The following is a 13,501-nucleotide window of genomic DNA, read 5'->3' as shown; positions in this document are numbered from 1 at the left end:
CCATTTGTTGTCGGTTTAAGCTTAATTGTGTTTTGGAGTGTGTTTTATAGTTTTGGAAGTGGTTTAACAAGTACACACTCATACATTGGTATTTATAGAATGAAAAATGGCTAAATATAGTAATAAAACCGGTTCCAACGGTCAAAAACGGCTATATAGTCGTTGGAACCGGTTTCTAACGGCTATATTGTTTGAATTTCAAAAAAAACCGGTGGAACCGGTTTTTACGTAATAACCGGTCCGGTTCAAACCCTACCCGGTTCCTAAAAGTTTGCATTTCTGGGCATCGGGTCGGGAACCGAACCGGTTCTTGACTGGAACCGGTTTCATTTTCTACCCGGTGTGAAAAAAACCGGTTCCGAACCGGTTCGGGTTTTCAAGGTGAACCCGATTTGTGCACCTCTATTCACGGCCGATAAACAGTCGATCGTTGATAGATCGTCAAGAGGTGACCGTATTGGGAAGAATCATGGTCCAAGATAAAGTCTGATTGGGAAATCAGGTGATAGTCAAGCCATACCCTGAATGTGAAGCATTTTGTACAAATTCAATATTACTAACTTATTTATTTAACTCAACATATAACTTGAGTTTGTCATTTCTCTTTCATAGTCAATAATAAGTTAAAAATTGTTCGGTTCTTTTTATATGAATAAGATTGTTATAATATTGAAGAAACACTAAGTGAACCAACGGGCAGATTATAGATAATCTGGCGGTTAAGTAATGTTTCCCACGAGGATGAGGTCCAGCAGAGAAGGTTGTTCTTCAGGGGACCTGCAAAACAGACACCGTAAGCTCGTCACTGAGAAGGGGGGGGGGGGTTCCTCCTTGTGACCACCCTCCGGCGTGAGAATCAGACTAGATTGCTCTGAATATAAGTGTATATTAAGAGATTGCTAGATAAGATTGAGATATCAGATGATGTCCTTACCATTCCAAGGTGTTGGAGTATTTATAGCCGAAGGTAGGTTTCCTAGAAGGTACAGCCGGCTGAATAGTATTCATGTTCTACCAACAGTGGACTACGCACAGGCCATGCTGGTTGGTGGATAGGCTACGGCCAACAGTAAAGGTCGGCTGTATACTGTTCCTTTACTGCCGGCTACGCACTGTTCCACCAACTGTAGGCTGCGCACGTCCCATCGTAAGGGTTGGTGAGTAGGCAGCGGCTAATAGTGACAAACAGTACTAGAGGGTGCTCCTCCTCGTATTGTTGTCGGTGAGCTGTCACCCTGTGATTGGTTCATGGGCTGCTCTGGTCAAATTGTCTGTTCCGCCCATACCTTAGTAGGTATAGTACGAAAGACCTTCCAGAAGCATACGGACTGGCTCATTTAGGCGGGAGTATTCCCGCCTTGCTCATTCCTTCATGTGACTACTGAAGTAGCGAATGCCTTGTGCGTGTAGCCTTGCTGTTAGTGCGGGTAGCCTTCCCTGATGGCTTGTATCCGCAGCTGCGGGAACAGGCGGGGTACTTCGCCATTGGGAGGCTTTCCCTGCGGGTACAGCTGGCGTACTGCCCGTAAGGTTCTCTGAGCATGGTGGGCCCTGCTGGAGCAGTTGGTTATTGCGCAGACGTCCCTATTCAAGGTGAGTCTTGCGGGTCCAACTGGGCTCTGCTGGGACCTACCTCTTCAAATATATATCTTAGAATTTAATATTGTAACAACAAAACTTCATTGGCCCCATTTTCGTTTTAATCAACTTTTTGTCCATTTATATATTAGAAATGATACTGACAATTGTTTTTTTAGAACAATTATCTTTAAATTGCGAGTTATTTAAACATAATACGTAAATCGGTTACATTACCATCTACTCACAATCTTCCTCCCTCTAATCAAACCATCATATATACTATATAGCTCGTTTCTCAACAAAATATTAGTTATGACATGAACATGTTTTATGAATAATCTATACAATATCATAATGCATTAAATTTTCAAGTAATACAACTATTATGATAATTCACCGATGCTAGCCAAATTTGTCTTTTAAACATAATTATAATATATGGTTATTTAAAACAATATTAAAAATTTTGTCCTATCATCTTCAACTTTACTCAATTAATTATTTATTTTGGTTTTAATTACTTAAACCAACTTTCTGCCACAAGTTTTAAACTACTATGACTTTTTCATGTCATTTTTGTCAAAAGTTACATAATAGAAACAACCATTTCATTCATCCTCCTTAATTTGACTATGAAATTTCTATAACAGCTTTTATTTAAAAATAACATATTATATACTTATAAGCAACTTTCTAGTAACACAATATATGACAAATCAATATAATATAGTAGTAGGAAGCCTAGGTTTTTCAATAGAGACCCATATTTAATTCTCATAAACCACACTTTGGAGAGGTGTGAGTGGCTCAATGAAGGAAAACTTTGTGATCTCCAGTTTGATTGGGGTGAGCAGAAAACCGAACTAACCGAACCGAAACCAAACAGAAAAAAACCGAACTAACCGAACCGAAACAGAAAAAAACCGAACCGACGCATTAAGAGACGATGCCTGCGTCAAGGAGCTCATTGATTTGGGTTCTACACGCGTTAGTTTGTTCTGGCCCCATTACTCTGTGCTTTTGAACGATCGGCGTAACAGCCGGATCGCATTTGAGCTTATGCTCTGCCTTACTTCGGGGTACACCAGTCATGTCAGCTGGTGTCCACGCGAAGATGTCAGCGTTCTTTTGTAATAAACGCTTGAGTAAGGTGCGTGTGGGATCAACAATTGTTGGGCCAATGGAGACGGCCTGGTCCGGGTACTTGCCGTTGAAGGCCCATCTTTCTGGTTCGGTGATGGTTGGTTTAGCCATCTTTGGTTTGGGTTTAGATGAGACAGATGCGATGCATACCTGGGGAATGCCGGTGATCATCGCTACACCCTCAGCTGTTGGCCATCCCATCATGCCGTGGACTGAGGATACCACGGCGTTGAATCTTGCCATCCCGTCTCTCCCGAAGAGAATGTCGTATGTGTGGTGTGGCTTCCTCATCACGACAAAGTCCACATCTTCTGTGCGGGAGTGTTTCCCATCTGTAAGAGTGACGGGGAAAGATAGGATACCCAGGGGGGTGTTTGTGCTGCCATCAAACCCTTCCATCGAGGCGCAGATCGTTTCCAGGCGTTCCTTGTCTTCGTCATCTAGCTTGTTGAAGAACTGCCTGTACATCACCGTTGACGAGGCGCCATTGTCAGCAAGAGTGCGAGAAGTGATGTAGTGCCCCAGCTGGCTTTTGATGACGATAGGGCCTTCTTTGCTGGGTCCTCCTGGCACTCGCGGGAAGCGCACCTCAGCTTCCTTCCACGCAATGGTTCTGGCGTTCGCCTTTTTCTTCCTCTGATGTTGCCATGAACCATGTTGATGCTGATGTCCACGGGCTTTCGTCCGTTGCCTCGGTACCGGTTGTCGTTCCTTCCTCCCTTCTTGATTGATGCCACCAGGTGTGCCAGTCTTCCATCCTTGACGAATGCTTCAACAATGTCCTTCAAGGATGTACACTCTTCTGTACCATGACCTTTTGTCCCGTGGAAGTCACAGGATTTGCTCTGATCCGCATTAGGTCGCTGTCGGATCATTGGAGGTTTTGGCCATGGTAGCTTTTCCGTGGCAAATATCTCCGTGACGCTTTTGGTGAGTGGCGTCCACCGGTGCTTTTGGCTTGAAGGGTGTGTGTGATTTCTTCCGCCAACAAGAGGGTGAGAGCTGGATGAGGTGTCAAAGTTTACCCTTGACTGCCAGATACCTAGCTTCCTCTTTTTGTTCTGCCGGGCGATCCGAACATTGTTCTCTCTTGTCCTCTGCGTATAGAGGTGTGTACTCTGAGGAAGATCCCTTCCCAGTTGCTTCTCCGTCTCGGCAAAGCGCTTGGCCGCCGTCATGATGGCATCCCATGTTGACGGCATGACATCCTTACCCGTCAATGTGCGGATAAGCTCTGGGTATTCGGCGCCTTGGATGAAAGCGGCGCGAACCAGATCTTCACTTATGTTGCCGAGACTTAGCTTTTTGGAGTTGAAGCGGGTGATGAAGTCTAGTAAAGATTCATCCTCCTCTCTAACGCGGTTGAGGATCGTCCACTGTTCTTCGGTATATTTCCTCTGTTGGCTGAAGTGCTGGCTGAACTTGTTCTGAAAGTCCGCCCAGTCATATATGTGGTGGACCGGTAAACGATCGAACCATGCCCTGGCCGCTCCAACCAGAGTCATCTGGAACATATAACACCACGTGGGTTCCGTCCAGTTACTGACGGTTGCCCCCGCAATGAATCTGTTCAAGTGGTCGTATGGGTCGGATAGACCATCATAAGTGCCAATGTTGGACATTTGTTTGGCACTTCTCGGGGCGATTGCTTCCGCAATGTCCCTTGCGAACTTTGACTTTCCTGCATTTGTAGCAGTTGGCCTAAAGGTTTTGGAGAAGTCACGCGGGTTTCTCTCCGCATTCGTTGGTTTAAAAGCTTCCCCAAAATTCATTTTCGGCTGGAAGTCCGTTTCCTTACGCTTCCCTTTCGCCTTATGGCGAGGGTTTGCGTCGGTATCGGATTCTTCCCTGTCGTCGTCTGAGTACTCGCCCTCGCTGTTCATATTGAGATGTTGGCGAGTACTGCCGAATTCGTCAGCCTGTTGAACTGAACGCAAGCGTTCATCCAATTCAGCTTGGAACTCTCTCTGACGTGCTTCGGCCCACGCCTTCACTTGATCTAGTGTTTGGCGAGGGACCCTCGTTCGTTTTTCCAACTGGGCATCGGTGAACCCCAGTGGAATATTTACTGCACTTGCCCCGGCTTGGGTAGTCGGGGTAGTGTTCGCAAGATTTGTATATCCGCCGGTGTTCCCCCCAGTTGCTGGGGTTGTGGTTACCGGGGTTTCTTGGTCGGTTACTGGCCTTGGGACCGGAGTAACGTTAACCATTTCTTCAGAAATTTTGAAAAAACTAAATTAGTTCTAGCTTTTATGCACGGATGGCGCCAATGAAGAAACACTAAGTGAACCCACGGGCAGATTATAGATAATCTGGGGGTTAAGTAATGTTTCCCACGAGGATGAGGTCCAGCAGAGAAGGTTGTTCTTCAGGGGACCTGCAAAACAGACACCGTAAGCTCGTCACTGAGAAGGGGGGGGGTTCCTCCTTGTGACCACCCTCCGGCGTGAGAATCAGACTAGATTGCTCTGAATATAAGTGTATATTAAGAGATTGCTAGATAAGATTGAGATATCAGATGATGTCCTTACCATTCCAAGGTGTTGGAGTATTTATAGCCGAAGGTAGGTTTCCTAGAAGGTACAGCCGGCTGAATAGTATTCCTGTTCTACCAACAGTGGACTACGCACAGGCCATGCTGGTTGGTGGATAGGCTACGGCCAACAGTAAAGGTCGGCTGTATACTGTTCCTTTACTGCCGGCTACGCACTGTTCCACCAACTGTAGGCTGCGCACGTCCCATCGTAAGGGTTGGTGAGTAGGCAGCGGCTAATAGTGACAAACAGTACTAGAGGGTGCTCCTCCTCGTATTGTTGTCGGTGAGCTGTCACCCTGTGATTGGTTCATGGGCTGCTCTGGTCAAATTGTCTGTTCCGCCCATACCTTAGTAGGTATAGTACGAAAGACCTTCCAGAAGCATACGGACTGGCTCATTTAGGCGGGAGTATTCCCGCCTTGCTCATTCCTTCATGTGACTACTGAAGTAGCGAATGCCTTGTGCGTGTAGCCTTGCTGTTAGTGCGGGTAGCCTTCCCTGATGGCTTGTATCCGCAGCTGCGGGAACAGGCGGGGTACTTCGCCATTGGGAGGCTTTCCCTGCGGGTACAGCTGGCGTACTGCCCGTAAGGTTCTCTGAGCATGGTGGGCCCTGCTGGAGCAGTTGGTTATTGCGCAGACGTCCCTATTCAAGGTGAGTCTTGCGGGTCCAACTGGGCTCTGCTGGGACCTACCTCTTCAAATATATATCTTAGAATTTAATATTGTAACAACAAAACTTCATTGGCCCCATTTTCGTTTTAATCAACTTTTTGTCCATTTATATATTAAAAATGATACTGACAATTGTTTTTTTAGAACAATTATCTTTAAATTGCGAGTTATTTAAACATAATACGTAAATCGGTTACATTACCATCTACTCACAATCTTCCTCCCTCTAATCAAACCATCATATATACTATATAGCTCGTTTCTCAACAAAATATTAGTTATGACATGAACATGTTTTATGAATAATCTATACAATATCATAATGCATTAAATTTTCAAGTAATACAACTATTATGATAATTCACCGATGCTAGCCAAATTTGTCTTTTAAACATAATTATAATATATGGTTATTTAAAACAATATTAAAAATTTTGTCCTATCATCTTCAACTTTACTCAATTAATTATTTATTTTGGTTTTAATTACTTAAACCAACTTTCTGCCACAAGTTTTAAACTACTATGACTTTTTCATGTCATTTTTGTCAAAAGTTACATAATAGAAACAACCATTTCATTCATCCTCCTTAATTTGACTATGAAATTTCTATAACAGCTTTTATTTAAAAATAACATATTATATACTTATAAGCAACTTTCTAGTAACACAATATATGACAAATCAATATAATATAGTAGTAGGAAGCCTAGGTTTTTCAGTAGAGACCCATATTTAATTCTCATAAACCACACTTTGGAGAGGTGTGAGTGGCTCAATGAAGGAAAACTTTGTGATCTCCAGTTTGATTGGGGTGAGCAGAAAACCGAACTAACCGAACCGAAACCAAACAGAAAAAAACCGAACTAACCGAACCGAAACAGAAAAAAACCGAACCGACGCATTAAGAGACGGTTATTTTTTTAGTTTTTTGAAAAATCGATTTTTGGGTTTAGGTTCGGTTATCCATTTTAAAAAACCAAAAAAAAACCGAATCGAATCGATTAATCGAACCTATGTTTTCTACGTGTTTTTTAAGATGTTATGACCGGAAACAAAACACCAAAAGAATCTACCATGGACGGTGATGGAGATTATGAAGATTGGGCCTAAACTTTGAAGACGAATAAGTTAATGAATGAAGATTCGGGCCAAATTTAGTGTTTATAAGAAAAAAAAAATATTGAATTTTAAACTCTACTACTCAAACAACTTAGTATGTGTTTAGTTATATGTAACACGTGCCTATTTTTGTATTTTGAATTTAATATACACACGCTACTCTATTTTTTTGATTTTTCTAATGTCTACTCACAATTAAAAAATGGAACATAACCGAAACCGAAATAACCAAAAACTGGTCGGTTGGTATTCTAAAATAACCGCTAGCTTCGGTTTTGGTTTAGGTTTCACACAATAACCGAACCGCACCGAACAGTGTTCACCCCTACAGTTCCATCCTGAGAGCGTTCTAGTTTTACCATCAGTGGGCTTTCAAGCAGGTGGGTTTTCCCGTAATTAACCGGAAAACCTTAATAAACGAAGGGGGCAAATCTAGACACACTCAAAAAGCATAAGGACACATCACGCAATTAACTTTTCTCTCTAGTCTCATCAACACTGATGATTATTGTTATTATTATTATTATTGTGGCAATAAAAACTAGTGGCCATCACCACTTTGGTGGGATGGTAAAGGCTTTGGCCTTTGGGTGAGAGGTTCAGGGTTCGATTCCTGGCATTGGCGGTATAATATAAATAGTAGGAGGAAAGCTTGAACATTCAAAAAAAAAAAAAAAAAAACAACTAGTGATTACAGTTCACCCACTACACTCTCAAACCTCAAACCAACCAACAATGGCTGAAGAACAACAAACCCCAATTCGGTTCGGCATCCTGGGGTGCGCCGACATAGCCCGTAAACTCTCCCGAGCCATAACCCTCTCACCCAACTCCACCATCCACGCCATCGGCAGCCGATCACTCGACAAAGCCACCAAATACGCTCAGTCCAACAACTACCCACAGTCCGTTAAAATCTACGGCAGCTACGACGCCGTTTTGGACGACCCTGATGTTGACGTCGTCTATGTTCCGTTACCCACCAGTTTGCATCTTAAGTGGGCGGTGCTTGCCGCTGAGAAGAAGAAACATGTTCTGCTTGAGAAACCTGTGGCGTTGAATGTCGGTGAGTTCGATAAGATTGTGGAGGCGTGTGAGGTCAATGGGGTCCAGTTGATGGATTCCACTATGTGGATGCATAATCCCAGGACGGCTAAGATGAAGGAGTTTCTCCAGGATCCTGCGAATTTCGGAGAGTTTAAATCGGTATTATGTTAATTGGGCTAAATTGGGTATTTGGTTGGTCATATTTTGTTTGTTATATGATGGGTTTGGATCAACTACAAATTAAATTAACGTGCTAATTGTGAGAATCAACAACATAGTGTAATAATTACGGTACAGTGTAATTCCATAATCACACTACTTTAATTTGTACTTTAACTTTTCCCGTTATATGATTATATTAAGTTTTAGATATTATTTTAATTTTTGTGTTTTAATGCAGGTTTGGGTTAGGTTATGGTTAAAGTTTAAGTTTTTATGCGTTTAATTGTTTTAAGCATACAGGCCTTGACATGATTTAGGTTTCTAGTACCAAACATTCATTTTGACCGGTTTCTTTTTTAGTAAATTTTGTTTATTTGGCCTGTTTGAGATAGTTATGGCTTGTTGTACACCTGTACGGACTCTTTTGGCCTGTTAACTTTTAAGTTAGGCTTGTTTAATATGATCTAGGCTTCACCCTTTTGACGGATTCGTTTTAAGTTAATTTTGTGTATTTTTCTCGTTTGAGATGATCTAGGCTTCTAGTGTCAAAACATTCATTTGACCCTTTTGACCGATTTCCTTTTGAATTAGTTTTACTTATTTGGCCTGGTTTAGATGATCTAAGCAAACGTTCTTTTGACGTTATTTCTTGTTTCCTTTAAGTTGGTTCTTTATTTGGCCCGTTTGAGATGATTTAGGATTTTAGTACCAAAATGTTGTTTGAGCTGTTTCCTTTCTTATTAGTTATTTTTTTTCATTTGGCCCATTTGAGATGATTTAGACTTTAGTGCCAAACATTCGTTTGACCCTTTTGACCCATTTCCGTTTAGTTTACTTTTGTTTATTTGGCTCGTTTGAGATGAGCTAGCCTTCTGGTGCCGATCGTTCTACTGATTTCAACCCATTCAACTCATTGATTTGTTTCCTTTATAGTTACTTTGGTCTTTGGTTATTTGTCCAGTTTGAGATGATTCGATATAACTCATGTTGTGTACATCATTGTAGATGACTGCAACCTTTACCTTTGCTGCCGATCAAGACTTTCTAGAGAACGACATCCGTGTGAAACCCGATCTCGATGCACTCGGTGCACTAGGAGATGCAGGATGGTACTGCATCCGTGCAATATTATGGGCAAACGACTTCAACCTGCCCAAAACTGTAACCGCTCTGCCTGGAACCATATTTAACATTGCCGGGGTCATCATATCATGTGGGGCCGCCTTAAACTGGGAGGACGGACGCGTTGCAACGTTTCACTGCTCGTTTCTTGCAAATCTTACAATGACCATCGCAGCATCGGGAACGAAAGGTAGTTTACATTTAAATGACTTTGTAATCCCGTTTGAAGAGAAGCAGGCCTCGTTTCTGACTGCAACTGAGTCAGGGTTGACTGAGTTGGTAACTGGGTGGGTCCCGTTACCGAGTCAGCATACGGTCATGACTGAGCTTCCACAGGAAGTGCGTATGGTTACTGAATTTTCGAGGTTGGTTAAAGGTGTTAAGAACGGTGGGGTGGTTGAGAAGATGTGGCCGACACTAAGTCGGAAGACTCAGTATGTGTTGGATGCGGTTAGGATTTCGGTTGAGAAAGGTGGAGAGGCGGTGAGTCTGAGTTGAGCTGACTCGGTTAGGGTCGGGTTGTGATTAAGTTTGGTGTCCATGGTTGAGTGTGAAAAGATGCTTTAAGTGTGGAATAATGCTGCAAGCTTGTACTCGTATGATAATGGATAATGTATAAGTTAATGCAGCGGCTGTCCGTTTTATTTATTTGTTGGTTTCAACACGCTTTTGCGGTTCGGTCACGCTTAATTGAACCATCATATACGATGGTAACATGTGGGTTGGCTGGTTGAACCCGACACAGACCAAAAAGTTTTACATGAACCCAAATATCAACTCTGAAAAATTATTTTATTAAATATTAATACTCTGAAAAAGTTATTTTATTGCAACTGATGCTATTCACATTCTTTTTACCCGACCCATACCCACAGATACAAATTCGTAATTGTTTAAAGCTAACTTGGGAGAGAGCCACTCCTCGAAGCTTTCCTTTACAAATGTTTACGAATTCAAAAGTAAAAAAAGAATATTGATTTCAGGCATATATCTTTATCTTCATAACGAAAAAATACAAAGAATATAAATCGGATGTCACTCAATGGTAGAACACTCACTTTACTAGTGAAATGTAGGGGTTTATACCTCACTATCACTAATTTATATGAGAGATGATCCTGACTTGCCAAGGTTCGAGTCATGATCTCACCCGATTTTACCGGCTCTTCGCTGTCGTGCCATTTAGCGGGTGTGGGGGTCGGGTGCCATTTAGCAGGTGTGGGGGTCGGGTTCTATCCGAGGAATCCCTCAACAGGTGACCGCTAGGGGCTCTGTCCGTCCGGACTCATGGCCAGCTCGGGCTACCTTTAGCCAATGAGGCCGTGTACGAAGTATCCGGCGTTACTTAGTTGGTCGTTCAAAAACAAAAGAATAAATAAAAATAATAGGTAACACTTGTTAGTATTTTGGACCATCTAATTTTTTGTTTACACGAGTCACATTCTTATTAACTATGACATTAAATAATAATGATATTAGAAAAGTATATATTTTTTAAATAGTTAAAAGTAAATTTAATTATGAATGCTTATTATCTAAATATGGATAATTTTTATATCATTATCCAAAATATACAATTTAAAATTAGTTATGAATTTTCTTAATAAAGTTTATTTCCTTATTACTTAAAAGCTTCTATATAAGTCTTCACAAATAAATCTTCACGTATCACTAGGTTCAAAATAATACTCGTCAAAGTATTTTTTTTTTTTTGTTAAAGACTATCTTGATAACTGCATGTATAAACGGATTAAATTATTTTATATTTAATATGTGTAATACGTATGTTTATTCAACCTGTATAGTCTATTACACATGTTTTTTTAAAGACTGTTGTATATATTATTAGTCCAAACCCAATATGATGCATTTATGGTGTATTTTTGACATGGATGATGGGTTAGAGGAGAGAGAGGGAAGAGAGTAATAGAACGAACTGATATAACTCATCAAAATGAACACGTATTTGGTTAGCTCCAAGACACTTTATTGATCAAGAAAACTATCTAAAAAACTCGTTCACAATATCTCAAATCCTAACTTGTTTAGACTCTTAATAACCCTAACTCGGTTTTATCTCGTGTGCATGCATTTGTGATGTTATGAGTAAGAATGAGAGAGAAAATGTAGACATAAAAGGGATGAAAGAAAAGAAAATGTATGAAGATGGTGATATGAAATTATACACTTTATTGCATGTATTTAGCGTTTGAGATGGTCCTACATGTTTATTCAACCTATGTAGTACGCATGCATGATTCTAACCTAGTCATTAATATATCATCCTTGAACTAATAGATTAGAAAATACTATGAGTTTCATTAAAGAAAATACTTGAGTTAGAATAAGTGAATAACCAAGCTATAAAATGCAATGGTTTCAATTAATCTCGAAACGGACATAGTGATAAAGTTTTAGTTACTTATTATAATAACCAGTTTTTGAATCAAGTGAAAACTTTTGTTGTGTTGTATTCAAAATATCGTTTTTATAAGTATTTCGATTAATGTGTGAAAGTATAACGAGGTGGCACGTACCATTACATTTTGTGATCTAGATATTATTCCTAAACGTAAGGGCAGCTATTGTTAGTGCCTCTCCATAGAGATATGTGCCCAAACTTCCCCAACTCAATGCAAGTGTGAATAAGTCAATATTAGAAAATTCACCAGCACAGTTAACGAAAACAAGATTAAAACAAAAACCAAGTGTTAATTTGATAATCAAATAAAAACACTTGGTATTTTAAACCTTTTTAATAGTATATGAGATCAAATAAAAACTAAAGATTAAGGCAAAACGTAAGAATTAATTAGAACAAAACTTAATAAAAGAAATATCCAATGCACTGCAACTGCTTAATTCTTGGCAAATTCAAAGACATAAAAACATAATTAAGTACACGAATGGACGTATATTTGTATTATGTTTAGACATGAAAAAAAAGATAAAAGAAAATAAAAAAACTCACTTAAGCTAATCACTATCACTATCACTATCACTATCACTATCACTATCACTATCACTATCACCATATGCTCATGTATGAAAATGATCCCTTATAGGTTTGGTTCATTCAGATCTGAATGAGTCAGGTCTGAATAAACATCTGTCCCATTCAGCAACAACAGTAATTAAGACCTAATTTTAATCATTCAGATGTTTTTCTGTTTGAAACCAAAGAGTCTGAAGTCTGAATGAATCAAATGTTTACATCTGAATGGTTTCATTCAGATGTAAACAAACAACCTGTCACACCCCGACTAGGTAGTTGCGGAAGCGTAATACGGGAATATAACAGATAACACTGGAATCAACAACATTGTTTATAAAGAAATTCAACAACTAATTTACATCATATTACATGGGTTGGTACTATGTTTACAAACTAGATGAGAATCACATAACCAGTTTACGAGCTTTTTATTTAATATTATATGTCTGCGTCTATTCACAGCTATTCAACTCTCCTTCTAACACCAAGCATGTAAGCAATTCATTCCACTTTCGCTTTACCTGAAAAGCATGTTAAAACGGGTCAACTACGTCTAGTTGGTGAGTTTCAAGTTTCACGAGTATCAACGAAATCAGTATACGAGTTCGTAAAGTTTACAGTGTGTATGTATACATGTATGTGTATGATGTATTATACTAAGCCACAAGTGAAACCGAAACGAGCTAAAACACATGGCCACCCCTGCCCATGCACTCCCGTTGGCATTTAACAGCCACTTTGCCCCAAGTATGTACTATGTCTAACACCACATAGCAGTATGTAATAAGTTTAAATGACAATGTGCAACTGGGTTAACATGTTCCGGCATACCCCACCGGCTCTGTCAGTTGGGTTTGTCAAACCGATAGTACTATCCACACGTTACCGGCACGAAGTTAATCACTTGTGTTTGTGAGGACTTTCAAGTGTTAGTACTTAGATAATTCACATCATCACACGTTTTCAAGTATATAAGTATATGTAAACATGCTTTCCACCCCAAAAGTTCGTAAAACAGTTTAGAAAGTGGGGGTCGTGAAACTCACCTTAATGTTGTTCGAGCTGGTGGTACGTATCGGTAACTAGAATGTCTCGATTATAGCTTGAATCCTATAACCG

At 40.3% G+C, this 13,501-nt stretch overlaps 1 protein-coding gene across 1 annotated transcript; it reads left to right on the top strand.

The window, feature by feature from the left end:
• The first annotated feature begins 7,755 nt into the window (after positions 1–7,755).
• LOC143609272 (putative oxidoreductase At4g09670) lies at positions 7,756–10,071 on the top strand. The gene is made up of 2 exons (XM_077084072.1): positions 7,756–8,262; positions 9,271–10,071. The coding sequence occupies exons 1-2, from the start codon at positions 7,792–7,794 to the stop codon at positions 9,883–9,885; spliced, it is 1,086 nt and encodes a 361-aa protein (XP_076940187.1). The 5' UTR covers positions 7,756–7,791; the 3' UTR covers positions 9,886–10,071.
• The last annotated feature ends 3,430 nt before the right edge of the window (positions 10,072–13,501 follow it).

Source organism: Bidens hawaiensis, unplaced genomic scaffold (assembly GCF_021521415.1).
Source record: "Bidens hawaiensis isolate Kalapana, Puna unplaced genomic scaffold, B.hawaiensis_p1.1 tig00419520_1, whole genome shotgun sequence".
NCBI lineage: Eukaryota > Viridiplantae > Streptophyta > Magnoliopsida > Asterales > Asteraceae > Bidens > Bidens hawaiensis.
The sequence above is the reverse complement of the archived record's forward strand: the minus strand, read 5'-3'. Positions and strand labels throughout refer to the sequence as shown.

Coding starts and splice junctions, on each gene's coding strand:
- LOC143609272 (XM_077084072.1), top strand. CDS start 7,792: ATGGCTGAAGAACAACAAACCCCAATTCGGTTCGGCATCCTGGGGTGC. Junction 8,263..9,270: donor ATTTCGGAGAGTTTAAATCG/GTATTATGTTAA, acceptor ACATCATTGTAG/ATGACTGCAACCTTTACCTT.